Source organism: Geotrypetes seraphini, chromosome 8, assembly GCF_902459505.1.
Source record: "Geotrypetes seraphini chromosome 8, aGeoSer1.1, whole genome shotgun sequence".
In the NCBI taxonomy this organism is placed as follows: domain Eukaryota; kingdom Metazoa; phylum Chordata; class Amphibia; order Gymnophiona; family Dermophiidae; genus Geotrypetes; species Geotrypetes seraphini.
The window spans coordinates 164,552,995-164,567,924 of record NC_047091.1 but is presented as its reverse complement, the minus strand read 5'-3'; the positions used below and the strand labels follow the sequence as shown (position 1 = coordinate 164,567,924).

Genomic DNA, 14,930 nt, shown 5'->3' with positions numbered 1-14,930 from the left:
GAATGTAACTTAAACTGGAGCTAAAATCCCAAAATTCCTCACGGCCAGTTACATTCTATGGTAGGGAAATAGCTACTGTGTGTGGGGTTTTTTTTTTTTTATTTATCGGATTTATTAACCACCTTTTTATGAAGAGATTCACCCAGGGTACAGTTTATTTATTTTATTTATTTATTTATTTCTTCCTTCCATTTGTGCATAGCACATACCTATACAAGCTCTAGGCCAGTGTTTTTCAACCTTTTTACACCCATGGACCGGCAGAAATAAAAGAATTATTCTGTGGACCGGCATCGGGCTAAGTCGTGGGCCAGACCCCGCCCATCTCTACCCCAGACCCCGCCCCCATAATAGTACTAATTGCACCTTGCACGTCCCTTGCCTCATCTGGAAGCCTTCCCTCTGACGTTGAACGTCAGAGAGAAGGCTTCCAGTTCAGGCGCAGGATGCCCGTAGGAGCCACTGCCCGTGGCTTTGTGCACTGAATCAGTTAGGAAGAGGGAGCTGGCTCGAAGATAACGCCACATCGATCGCACTGTGGACCGGCGGTTGAAGAACACTGTTTTGGGCCTGATGCATGTGCTGGCCCTGTGGACCAGCAGGAAATTTCTGTGGACCGGCACTGGTCCATGGACTGGTGGTTGAACACTGCTCTAGGCGACATTACAGAGGTAGGGGTTAGAAGAGGGTAGGGAGGACTTTGGAGGGTAGGAAGGAGTGGAGAGGAGAGAAAGATGTAGAATATTTCATAGAAATTCCTAACTTTACAGATAGGAGCATCATCTATGTCACAGGTGTCAAAGTTGGTCCTCGAGGGCCAGAATCCAGTCGGGTTTTCAGGATTTCCCCAATGAATCTGCATGAGATCTATTTGCATGCACTGCTTTCAATGCATATTCATTGGGGAAATCCAGAAAACCCGACTGGATTCCGGCCCTCGAGGAGGGACTTTGACACCCCTGATCTATGTAAATGACATCTAAATGAATTAAAGTAATATGTAAAAAAGAATAGAAGGGAGGAACCGTTAAACAATAGAATTCAGTTAATAAAATAAGAATAGGAGTAAAAAACAATGGAATAAAATTTTAAATAATTCATAAACTGGAAGAAAAAAATGAAAACCAAAATCAAATGAGTCTGGCAGAAGTCCAATTTCCTGAAGCAGCTCTGTTGCCTCAGCATATTTTAATTAATCCCAACGGCAAAAGTCCAGACGGGACAGATATCAGCAGTTTACCATAACAGTGAAACAATAATAAAATAAAAAAGCATTAATATAGAACCAAATCTTTTCCAGAGAAGAGAAAATGGTAAAACTAGACGGCATAATATGAGGTCGCAGGGAGGAAGACTCAGGAGCAGTGTTAGGAAATTCTTTTTTACGAGAGGGTGGTAGATGCCTGGAATGTCCTCCCGAGGGAAGTGGTAGAGAGGAAAACGGTGATGGAATTCAAAAAAGCGTGGGATAACCATAGAGGATCTCTAATTAGAAAATGAAGGATGTAAATTAAAGAGCTAAGGCCGGAACAGACAGACTTGCACAATCTGTGTCTCTCATATGTAGTGATTTGGTGTAGGATTGGACTGGGGAGGGCATCAGTGGGAACTCCACTAACTTGGAACATGAGGATGTTACTGGCCAGACTCTATGGTAGATATCCGGCAAACAGGATGGTTGGATAGGCTGGAGTGAGCTTGGATGGCGTCTTCAGCATTTGGAACCTAGGACAATACCAGGTGGACTTTATAGTCTATGATCCAGATATATCAATGAAGAGAAAATTTACTATGTTACCTAGCAGAAACTTAAAGAGTAGCAACATTCCAGAGCTGAGATTGTGATGTCATAATGCCTCATTCCAGCAATGCCCAAGAGCCAACCTCGGCAGTGATGTCACAATGGCTTGATTAGATGGCAACTTCAGCAGTTGGAACCTAGGACAATACTAGGTGGACTTTAGTCTATGGCCCAGAAATATCAAAGAAGAGACAAGTTAATTTAATCATATATTTTTAATAAGTATAACTAATGGGCAGACTGGATTTACTGTTTAGGTCTTTATCTGCCGTCATTTACTTTGTTACTATGTTTTTTGGGCAAACAAATTGCCATTCAAAATAGTGAGCAATACAATTAAATAATAGAAGTATATAAATTTAAAATCTGGAGAATAAATACATTTTCAGGTTCTTCCTAAAGGCCGAATATAATGGGTATTTTCCTATTCTCAGATGGTAGCTTATTCAACTCTTTAAAAGCCTGTTGTCAGAAAGCCTTCATTCTCCTCTTTTCTTATATAAATAGTTAGAATCAAAAAACCTGACATTTTGTAATTATCAAAACAGTTCTTATCCATAGACCGTAATCTATGATTTTGGAACAACAGTTGAATGAAAGGGCAAATGGTTTGGTTCTAATGCAGCAGTCTCAAACTCAAACCCTTTGCAGGGCCACATTTTGGATTTGTAGGTACTTGGAGAGCCGCAGGAAAAAAATAATTAATGTTGTGTCTAATTCAAAAGGGCCTGGGACAGGCATATGGGATGTGTCGGCGAGAGAACGAGATAATGGTTACTGCGGATGGGCAGACTGGATGGGCCATTTGGCCTTTATCTGCCATCATGTTTCTATGTCTTATTAAAGAAATGACAACTTTGCATGAGGTAAAACTCGTTATAGTTTATAAATCTTTCCTTAATTGCTTCTGATAATTTCAGTTATACACAGCTGAAAGCAGTGCAACATGCAGAAAGTGTCAACTGCAAGAGACAAGTCCTGTGCCTTAGAGCATGACACGGGACAGAATTTGTCCCCAACCCTGTGGATAACCGCGGGAAACCACCCCCGTATCATTCTTTAAGGAGAGCGGGAAGAATTGGAGTATGAATGGGCTCAGCCACTGACCCTCAAGCCTTGCGTTGAAGATTGCTGGTGTAGAAGGACTGAGGCTGAGATAGACACCAGATGGTTAGAACCTAAGACCATAAATGTTGCCATATTGGGGCAGACTGAAGGTCCATCAAACCCAGTATCCTGTTTCCAGCAGTGGCTAGCCCAGGTCACAAGTACCCGGCAGAAACCCAAAGAGTAGCAACATTCCAGAGCTGAGATTGTGATGTCATAAAGCCTTATTCTACCAATGCCTAAGAGCCAGCCTCATCAGTGATGTCACAATGGCTTGACTGTCCTATATTTGGCTCACATAAGAATCAGGGTATGAATTTGACTCAGCCACTGACCCTCAAGCCTTGCATTGAAGAATGCTGGTGTAGAAGGACTGAGGTTGAGACTAAAGAATGAGGCGGGATGGTTCCCCACGCTTGTCCGCGGGGACAAATTCTGTTCCCTTGTCATTTTCTAGCAGTGAGCCTATATATTCAATGCTGGGCTGTTTCCAGTGACCGGCACTGAAATATCTAGGGGGTTGTTTTTTGGCCAGCACTAATTTAACTAACCAAGTCAGAATTCAGCGCCGGCTCGTTTTAAGTTAACAGCAGCCAAAGATGGGTGTGCTATTTTTGCAGCCCTATTTGGCCACTAAACTTAGCTGGTCGGTGCTGACTAGATCCGGTTACCCTTTAGCCACTAACCGTGAATATTCAGCGGAGATATCAACCCTTCTGGTAAAATGCTGTTTAACCGGTCAGAAGCTGCTTCTGGCTTGTTAAATAGCTTTGAAAGTCGGTCAGAATATATTTCGCTGCAAGGCCATTTTCCGCACCTGTTTTCTTACGTTAACACCTTCAATTAAATAAAACTGCTTTCTATAAACCAGTGGTAGTTGATGAGTTTGCCACTTCATAGTGTGAATGCAAATACCCTGCCTAGCGTGTAAATGTCCTGAGAAGTTGGGTCACCTTTTTAAAGACTGGCTTTCAGAGCAGGTTTGGGAAAGGCCCCAGACAATTTACTGATGAGTCTGTTCTGAATCTGAGGTGGACAATTGTGATGGCTGTGTTTGGTCAACTTGAATATGTTGTATGAAGGGTCAAACAACCAGATTTAGACAACGTTTCACTAGGGCAGGGGTAGGCAATTCCGGTCCTCGAGAGCCGGAGCCAGGTCAGGTTTTCAGGATATCCACAATGAATATGTATGAGATGGATTTGCATGCACTGCCTCCTTGAGGTGCAAATCTATCTCATGCATATTTATTGTGGCTATCCTGAAAATCTGGCCTGGCTCTAGCTCTTGAGGACTGGGATTACCTACCCTTGCACTAGGATAACACAATATGGTTGTAACTAGCTTTTGACAATCTTCGCCGGTCAGTGAAGAGACAACCTAGTCGTATAAATTAGTGAAACTTCACCATCTCTCTCTTGCCTTGGTCGAGGGAGCATACCTTTTGAAAGCCTAGTTATAGACGCAACCCATAAACCCATAAAAAGTCTTGCTTAAACCTGTTTGACTCTAATTTCTACAAATATTGAGATGAACAATATTAAAAAAAAAAAAAATAAAAAATTCACCTAGGTCTTATGCTGTGGTCCTTCTGTTCCTCCACAGACACGATGAGGCGAGTTGTACGACAAAGCAAGTTTCGGCACGTCTTTGGACAAGCGGTGAAGAATGACCAGTGTTATGACGATATCAGGGTTTCCCGCGTCACCTGGGATAGCTCATTCTGTGCTGTCAATCCCAAATTTGTGGCAATAATTGTCGAGGCTAGTGGTGGTGGAGCATTTCTCGTCTTGCCTTTGCACAAGGTAAGTTCTCAGATCTTGAGAAATATTGGCTGCTATGGGAACGCATTTTACTCAGTGTCTCATCTGTGAGACCCAGTATTGTGCTGTCTGTGACTTTCCCAATTCTTTGATTTTCATAGCCTGATTTAAGGTTAGAATGTGCAGAAAATGTGAGCTGTTTAAAATAAACCACATTCTAAACTCTTCATCGTTTACTGAGATCATAGAATACTTAAATGTGCTAAATTGTCTAAAAGTCTGCGTACACGATTTGCTTATAAATTTTCAGGCAAATATTTGTAACATATTCAGCCTAGTATATACAGTTGCTTTTTAACTTACTATAGGGGTCCTTTTACTAAGGAGTGTTCAGCCGTTAGCATACAGTTAAGTCCCTCCTTGAGGGCCGCAATCCAGTCGGGTTTTCAGGATTTCCCCAATGAATATGCATTGAAACCAGTGCATGCATAGAGATCTCATGCATATTTATTGGGGGAATTCCTGAAAACCCGACTGGATTGCGGCCCTCAAGGAGGGACTTTGAGACCCCTGAGTTAGCTCATGCAAACAAGCTACCATAGAAACACAGTAAAACTTTGTGGTATTTGGGTGTTGGTGCGTGCTAATTCCTGCAATACTGTTTAAAATAAATAAATTCTGGGGGGTGTATCATGGGTTGAGATTGGAAATGGATGCATTTTCCCATCCCAGTGAGTTCTTTTCCTGTCCCTGCCCCATTCCTGCAAGCTCTGTCCTCGTCTGCACAAGCCTCAAACACTTTAAAATCATAAGTAGCAACATTCTAGAGCTGAGATTGTGATGTCATAATGCCTCATTCCACCAATGCCTAAGCTCCGTCCTCATCTGCACAAGCCTCAAACACTTTAAAATCATAAGTAGCAACATTCTAGAGCTGAGATTGTGATGTCATAATGCCTCATTCCACCAATGCCTAAGCTCCGTCCTCATCTGCACAAGCCTCAAACACTTTAAAATCATAAGTAGCAACATTCTAGAGCTGAGATTGTGATGTCATAATGCCTCATTCCACCAATGCCTAAGCTCCGTCCTCATCTGCACAAGCCTCAAACACTTTAAAATCATAAGTAGCAACATTCTAGAGCTGAGATTGTGATGTCATAATGCCTCATTCCACCAATGCCTAAGCTCCGTCCTCATCTGCACAAGCCTCAAACCCTTTAAAATCATAAGTGTTCGAGGCTTGTGCAGTTAAGGCAGAGCTTACAGGAATGGGGCAGGGACAGCGACAAAACTTGCAGGGATGGGGAAATCGAGTTCCTGCAGGGGACGGGGACAGATCTGTCCCCGTGTCATTCTCTAATGACAATATTGGTGTACGAGCTCCAAAATTAAAAGTGAATGCAAAATGTTAGAAAGGGCCGCCCAAAATTTCCATGTAGTGTGTGTTAAAATCCCCACATTTAAGATGCATTAACTGCACGTCTTAATGCGCTTGAATAAAAGGGGCCCCTTTTAAGACTAAATGGAAGAAAAGTTTCAAGTTTATTAAAAATTTAATGTACTGCTTATCAAAATATCTAAGCGGTGTACCTAACTAAAATGAAAGAAAACCAAAACAGACTAACACAAAAGAAGGAAAGCTTGCCACAGGTTGGAGCAAGAGTCACATTACACAGCGAGGTCGAGCAACTGATTGTAATGACCATACTCGTTCCTAACGAAGGAAGAAGACATGTTTATTGCCGTTGTTTTAACAGCTGATGTCATAAACTTTGCAAAGCCATGTGGTGCTAAAGCACGGTGGCTGCGGCTCGAGGTTTTTGGAAGTGCGCCGATGCCAATGCGATGATGTCTTCACGTCGACATCCGTGCATTCGTGAAGGCCCTCCATACGGGGCCCTGAGCCGCCAGTGGAGGGTGCTGGAAGGGAAGAGGCGTAGAGAGGCGCAGGCGCTGGCTGACTGCCTATAGGATGTGCGAGAGGTACGTTTTGTAGGCAGTCAGCCAAGGCCGGTGCCTCTCCTTCTCCCTGGTGACTCCCGCGGCACACAGTTTGCCTAGAAGATAAGGCTAATATACCCCCTCCCTTTTTTTTTTTTTTTTTTTTTTTTAACAAAACCAAGCAAGAAGTTTTTAGTGCAGGCTTTTCCTAATTATGACAGGGATAGCCATGTAAATAGTAACTCGCAATTGGAAAAATTGCGACCGCATTAATTTTCCTTTTTGGTGGGCAAGTTTATATTTAGGCTACAGATATGAAAAGATGAATTCTGATATGTTGGAGCATAGCAATTTATTTAAATTGGTTTGGGGCCCATTGATATCCTTTGTTAATTCATTATAGTTGTCTTTTGTTTTAATTTTAGCTTATTTTTACACACATCCAGGACAGGGTGGGGGGGGGGATATTTGGTTTATTCTTTGATTAAATATGTTTGAGGGGAGGGATATTTTTCTTCTGCATTCTTATTGATTGAATATAAGTGCTTATTTTGATTATTAATGTCTGTATAATTCCTGGCACTTTGTATTTAGTTTTGAAAAATTAATATATATATTTTTTTTAAAGGTTTTTAGTGTTGGCCTGTATACTGAGGCCCTGATTCTCCAAAAGTGCGTCCCGATTTTAGGCAGCTGTAGGCATCCTACAGCTGTCTAATCAGCCAATCGGGATGCACGTTTTAAAAAAAAAAAATGCTCCCCAGGCAGGCCGCCTATATTGAAGGCCTGCCTGGGGCCCTGATTCTGTATAGGACGCCCAGGAGAGGCATCCTATTCAGAATCGGTCTACACCAAAACCCCGATTCTGTAACCGGCGTCCATGTTACAGACGCTGGTTAGAGAATCGGGTTAGATTAGACACGGCCCGCTACACTTATCACGGCAAGGGATCTCTCTGCCGCTATAAGTATAGCGGGCCGCGGCGTGTCCGATCGGATGCCCCCCCCGACACTACCGACCGCTCCCCCCGACACTACCAACCGCCCCCCCCGACATTACCGATCTCCCCCCCTGACAATATGGATCGCAGGCAGGAGGGTGCCCAATCCCTCCTGCCCGAAGACGCACCCCCCCCGGCGCTAACAACCCCCAAACTAACCTGTTCTTCAGGCCAGACAGTTCTTGCCCGTCCAGCTGGTAGGCCCGCCTCGTCGAAATGAGGCGGGCTCGCCCCTTCCCGGCCCATCCCGTCGAAGCCTAAGGCCTGATTGGCCCAGGCTCTAGAAGCCTGGACCAATCAGGCCTTAGGCATAGCGGGTCCGCCCATCCCCACTAAGTCTAAGGTCTGATTGGCCAATCAGTCCTTAGATTAAGTGGGGATGGGCGGACCCGCTATGCCTAAGGCCTGATTGGTCCAGGCTTCTAGAGCCTGGGCCAATCAGGCCTTAGGCTTCGGCGGGATGGGCCGGGAAGGGGCGAGCCCGCCTCATTTCGACACAATAGAGTCGAAATAGAGTAAGATTAATAAGGATTCATAACAGTAAAATCAAGGATCAGTTAATATAGAGTTCATGTCTTGGATTACATTGAGAACTGATGTACTTTTATGGAAGTTGGATACTATTGGACTATCTGTTAAAGTGCTGAATTGGTTCGGGATTTCCTTACATGGTTAAGAAACAAAGCAGGTTTTCAGACTGTTGGTCACCTGGTTGCAGGGTCCCTCAGGAATCTCCATTATCACCTGTTGTATTCAATGTGCTATTAGCTCTAGGGAATCTACAGGGGACGGGACTTGATGTACTGTTTTTTTTGTGTGTGGTTACCATCAAAGCAATTTACGTATTTTAGACAGGTACTTATTTTGTACCTGGAGTAATGACGTGTTAAGTGACTTTCCCAGAGACACAAAGAACTGGGGTGGGAATTGGACTCACAACCTCGGTGACAGGTCAAATGCGCGCAAGACAACAGCGCGCGGACAAAAACGCGAAGACAAATCAGCGCAAAGATAATACCGCGTAAAGACAATACCACAACCTCTGGGTGCTGGGGCAGCTGCTCTAACCACTGGGCCACTCCTCCACTCCCAGTGCCCTATGTTGCTAATTTCCCCCCTTGGAGTTTCAGTCTCTGGTGACCAGAACTGAGATTGTTATGTCATAATGCCTCATTCCACCAATAAGAGTCAACCTCATCAATGATGTCACAATAGCTTGATTGTAAAGGGTAAAGGACTTGATATGCTGCTTTTCTATGTGGTTACAATTACAATCAAAGCGGTTTACTTATTTTAGACGGGTACTTATTTTGTACCTGGAGTAATGACGTGTTAAGTGACTTTCCCAGAGTCGCAAAGAACTGGGGTGGGAATTGGACTTGCAACCTCTGGGTGCTGGGGCAGCTGCTCTAAGCACTGGGCCACTCCTCCACTCCCAGTGCCCTATGTTGCTAACTTCCCCCCTTAGAGTTTCAGTCTCTGGTGACCAGAACTGAGATTGTGATGTCATAATGCCTCATTCCACCAATAGAGTCAACCTCATCAATGATGTCACAATAGCTTGATTGTAAAGGGTAAAGGACTTGATATACTGATTTTCTATGTGGTTACAATCAAAGCGGTTTACTTATTTTAGAGAGGTACTTATTTTGTACCTGAGGTAATGAAGTTTTAAGTGACTTGCCCAGAGTCACAAGGAGCTGCAGTGGGGATCAAACTCGGCAGCTCTAACCTCTAGGCCACTCTTCCACTCCTTGAAATGACTGGTTTTCAAGAAATAATATATATACTGATGACATCGCTGTCTTGTTCACAGTTGATTCTCTGTTAGATGATATGCTTTCTAAAGTAGCCAAGTGCATGTCTCTTATTAGTGCTTGGATGAGTAATAATTCTTTACAACTTAATAAAAATTTAGTTTTTTTCCTTAATAACACTGTGCAACAGAGGTTTTGGGGCCTGAATTGTAGTGGGTGTTTTATAGTGATTTGGGGCCGCTGAATTCAAAACTGACCTTAATTTTTCAGTATAACCCTCTGATTTTTGGCAAAAGAGCATTGTAATGAAAAAATGTAACATTTTCGCTGTATTTTCTAATGCTTGAAGCAAATGCTATAACAATCTCTGAAATATTAAAACAGTTTGCCTCAAATTAGATTTTTAAGCTAAAGTATTAATTTAGTGTTAGTGATGAGCACGGGGAAAGGTTTCACCAGGACATTGCTACAATGGAGAAACGATATCAGGGCAGATGGAATTCATCGATGCTGGCTGACTATTGTTGGACATTAATTAGAGATTCTCCTAATCTCGTTTATAAACACCCTTCAACAGCAAAATGATTCTAGAAAATAAGATTTATAGCAGTGGTCTCCAACTCAAACCCTTTGCAGGGCCACATTTTGGATTTGTAGGTACTAGGAGGGCCGCAGAAAAAATAGTTAATGTCTTATTAAAGAAATGACAATTTTGCATGCAGTAGAACTCTTTATAGTTTATAAATCTTTCCTTTTGGCCAAGTCTTAATAATAATATTGTCATTTATAGCTAAAGAGACACATGTTCAAGAAACTGTTTTATTTTACTTTTGTGATTATGATAAACATATCGAGGGCCTCAAAATAGTACCTGGCGGGCCGCATGTGGCCCCCGGGCCACGAGTTTGAGACCACTGATTTATAGGAACTCTTAAATCGGCGCAATGCGTTACATTATTACTTGGATGACCAGGAACAAGTTACAGTGAGTCCAAGATTGAACTTCTCTGGATCCACAAAGATTTTTGCGTATACCCTCCCCCCTGTCTATCCTTTTCCTGGGTAACAAACACCCAAGGATAATGTCCGCAGCCTAGGAGTAACTCTCGACTCAAACTTATCCATGACAGATCACGTATCCAAACTAGTATCTTCCTCCTACTACCTCCGCTAGCTAAAAACCATACGTGCATACTTCTCAGACCCCAAATTTGCCCACTTTTGTACTATCCCACTTAGACTATTGTAACCAACTACTAGTGGGCCTGCCTACCAAAACTCTCTCCTGCCTCCAAAGGGTACAGAATGCTGCAATCCGCCTCCTGAAAAACCTTGGCATTCACAACCATGTTACCCCTGCATTAGCTTCCATGCACTGGCCGCCCAATCAAAAAGCTGCGCCTTCAAGGCCCTGATGCTTTCAAAACCTTCCACGAAACGATTCCACACTACAGGACAACTAAACTACAAATCTACTTCCCAAAGTGACCACTGAGGTCCCAAGGAGAAAAATGACTGACCCTACCTCCTGGCCGCTCCCTCAAAACTGAAACAGCCCGCAAACGCTCCTACTCCTATTTTCATTCCCAGACTATGGCACCCCATCCCATCTGTTAGAACACTAGAGGGACTCTGGAGCTTCAGGAAGGCTGTGAAAACCTTCCTCGTCAAACCCAGCACCTTAAGGACATGCACCTAGAAATGCCATTCAGCGTCAATGCACCTACGCCACCTACTCTCACTAGAGCTGCTTAGTGAATATGTTTTTTTGTCATGTCTATATTGTAAATTATGTCATCTTTGTCCTGTCTCGATTATATTGTGGATGCACTTTGTAACCCGTTCTAGGCTCCTTTGGAAGGACGGCCTAAATAATTGAGTAAATAAATAATCAATCATGCTATGAATAGTTGCGATTTGCCTCAAAAACTATACGTGATAGGAGAAAACTGAGGCTATTTTCATACACAGGAGGTCAAATTCTATAAAGTAAACCTCATTTTCTTCTTCCCCAGAAAAAATGTTAAAATTTGTTGTGCAGTGTAATTGATGGCAACGTTGAATTTGACAGTAACTTTACTTTTTCAATAGAAAACATAACACATATGCTGTAAAGATAGATTAAAATCTTAAGTATAATTGTGGACTGCAAGTCAACCATGGAGGAACAAATAAATCATTTGACTAAATGTTGTTTCTGGGTTATGAAGAAATTAAGAAGGATTTAGAAATATCTTCATCAGCATCAATTTAGGCTAATTGTGCAATTGCTGATTTATTTTTATTTTATTTAAATATTTATAAGCTCTGAATATGTATACCTTAGACTGGAGTTAGGCAGGGGGGCGGGGGTAGTATAAAGTAGAATCCTTGGGTTAATATAAATGAAGGCTGGGGCTGTTCTCCCTGGAGAAGAGGAGACTTAGAGGGGACATGATAGAAACCTTCAAAATCCTTAAGGGCATAGAGAGAGTAAATAAGGACAGATTCTTCAAACTGAGGGGAGCCACGAGCACTAGGGGTCACTCGGAGAAATTGAAAGGGGACAGGTTTAGAACAAATGCTAGAAAATTCTTTTTTACGCAGAGGGTGGTGGACACATGGAACGCGCTTCCGGAGGAAGTGATAGGCCAGAACTCTGTACAGGGGTTCAAGAAGGGTTTGGATAGGTTCCTGGAGGATAAAGGGATAGAGGGGTACAGATAGAACTTGAGGTAGGTTATAAAAGTGGTCAGAAACCACTTCCCAGGTCGCAGACCTGATGGGCCGCCGCGGGAGCGGACCGCTGGGCGAGATGGACCTCGGTCTGACCCAGTGGAGGCAACTTCTTATGTTCTTATGTTCTTATGTTCTAAGGCTTCTGATTCTGAAAGGGTCCAGAGAAGAGTGACTAAAATGGTTAAGGGGCTGGAGGAGTTGCCGTACAGTAAGATATTAGAGAAACTGGGCCTCTTCTCCCTCGAAAAGAGGGACATGACCGAAACATTCAAGATACTGAAGGGAATAGACTTAGTAGATAAAGACAGGTTGTTCATCCTCTCCAAGGTAGGGAGAACGAGAGGGCACTCTCTAAAGTTAAAAGGGGATAGATTCTGTACAAACGTAAGGAAGTTCTTCTTCTCCCAGAGAGTGGTGGAAAACTGGAACGCCCTTCCGGAGGCTGTTATAGGGGAAAACACCCTCCAGGGATTCAAGACAAAGTAGATAAAGACAGGTTGTTCACCCTCTCCAAGGTAGGGAGAACGAGAGGGCACTCTCTAAAGTTAAAAGGGGATCGATTCCGTACAAACGTAAGGAAGTTCTTCTTCACCCAGAGAGTGGTGGAAAACTGGAACGCCCTTCCGGAGGCTGTTATAGGGGAAAACACCCTCCAGGGATTCAAGACAAAGTTGGACAGGTGCCTGCTAAACAGGAACGTATGCAGGTGAGGCTGGACTCATTTAGAGCACTGGTCTTTGACCTGGGGGCCGCCGCATGAGCGGACTGCTGGGCACAATGGATCACTGGTTTGACCCAGCAGCGGAAATTCTTATGTTCTTATGAATCCCAGTCCTGGTTCTGATTGAGCTGGAGCCCAAAGGAACAGAAGGAAACAATCCTTTTCTGCCCCCCCCCCACCAAATGAAAAAAAAAAGGTCCAAAGAGTGCTTTGCTTAAAAAGCTACTGTTTTCAACCCAGAAAAGTACACAGTACTGACTTCAATTGCTGAGTCTCTGATGGCTTGGTAAGAATGTTGTATGTACTCTACGTTCTCTTTCGTTAAAGGTTGTCTTTGGCTGCAGAATTTAATTTTAGAGTTTTTTATGTTTCCCAGCATACAAAAAAGTTTGTCTTGGAGGGCTGTACAGCAGTTCGTGCCATGTGTTGCAGAAAGATAAGTGTTGGAATGTTATGATAACATACTCCTCATTTCTGCCTGGAAGATAGGATGAGTTTGGATGTACGGAGCTGAAACCGGGATTCTGCTAACCATTTGGGCTACAGCTTGACGAGTGACAGAAGTAGTTTTGAGTTTTCCATTTCAGCCAAGAAGAAAAGGCCAGCTGGTCGACCATCTGTAGCATTTGCAGTAGCAAAGCAAAGGCTTCCTGTGGTCTACCTTCTAGGGCAGTGTCTCTCAAAACTTTTTTAGCTCTGGCACACAAAACGGAGCAAATGTTTCTCGTGGCACATTATAATTGACATTATAAAATTGCAAAACCAAGAAAAAAAAAAAATTTTGAGTCATTTATTTAAAGTTATTTAAGCCATGTTTGGGTAATTGTAACAATGGTGAAACTAAAGTAGAAAGAATAGGATTGCTAATCAATGCGATGGATGTGCTTGCATTTGAATGCAAATGAACTCAAAACGCGGTTTGATAGTCGTCAAGCAAACACGCATTTCATTATCCACCATCTACAATCGTTCTCTTTTTTTTTTTTTAAATTAATTTCCATCAGAGCTGAAAATCCAAGGCCTCCTTTTACTAAGGTGCGCTAGCGGTTTTAGCGTGCACTACAATGCCGCACGCACTAAATGCTAACGCTTTCATAGAGCTTGCATTAGTATGTGGTTAGCGCGCGCTAAAAACGCTAGTAAAAGGAGCCCCAAGTTTGCAAAGATAAGAAGATCCAAATGGTAACAAAGCCTTGATTGCTTTGTTGCTCAAGTTAGGATAACTAATGCATAAAAAATAAAATAAAGAGTAGCCCGAGAGCTCGTCTCGACGGGCTAAGGGTAACACGGGGCTAGGAGCCCTATGTAGCCCGCGATAGGGTAGGAGCAGGGGGGGGGAGTTGGAATGGGAAGTTAATTAATGAGGGGAGGGACGCGCGCCGAAAGGCAGGAGCGTGATAGGGCAGAATGAGAGAGTGGGTGGTGTTGGAGGAGGTCTTAAAGCCGGGACCTTGGAGGACTTGGTTTTTTCACGGTCCTCCAGGGCGGCTTTTTCCCCGCCCACCCGCCCTTTATTGGTGGCCTTGGTAGCTCGGGTGGCGGGTCTCCCGAACTACTGGGTGCTGGGGCTCATCCGGCGATGAGCGGAGGGACGGCTGGGAGCCGTGTCTTGGGGTCTACTGACCTGGTTAAAGGGGCATGAGGTCATGCCACCCCTCAGACTCTTTGCTGTTCATGGCGGAGTCGGGGGCAATTTATTGATGATTATACCGGGTAGCTCGGTAGGAGCTGGCAGATCTTGTTATATGGAAGTTACTGTGTTAAGGATGTTAATTTATGCAAATTTATTTAATTGCTGTTTTTGATTAATAAATTGAGCTGCGGCTATATTCCATATTTTTGTGTGTGGACTCAGTTATTAGAACAAGGTATAGGGTCTGGGGGTGAGTGTATGGGCGGTAATGGGAGCTATCCAGATCCCGCTGTTACTTACTGTTAGTTTTCAAGGACCAATTGCATCAAAGAACGTTGCTTGTCTGGGCAGTTGTATCCTTATGCACACAGACGCTCATAACATCGACACTCTTGCATATGCGACGTACAGGTCTTTCTACTGAAACCAGGGTTCTTAGTAGAGATGGGCATTCATTGCAAGATATGGGAAATAACATAGGATTAT

General features: G+C 43.4%; 1 protein-coding gene across 1 annotated transcript in view; it reads left to right on the top strand.

The window, feature by feature from the left end:
- CORO1C (coronin 1C) overlaps positions 1–14,930 on the top strand; it is a 211,386-nt gene that overhangs the window by 125,136 nt on the left and 71,320 nt on the right. Inside the window, 1 exon segment of the mRNA XM_033957141.1 lies at positions 4,514–4,713. Within this exon segment, the coding sequence (XP_033813032.1) occupies positions 4,514–4,713 (200 nt within the window).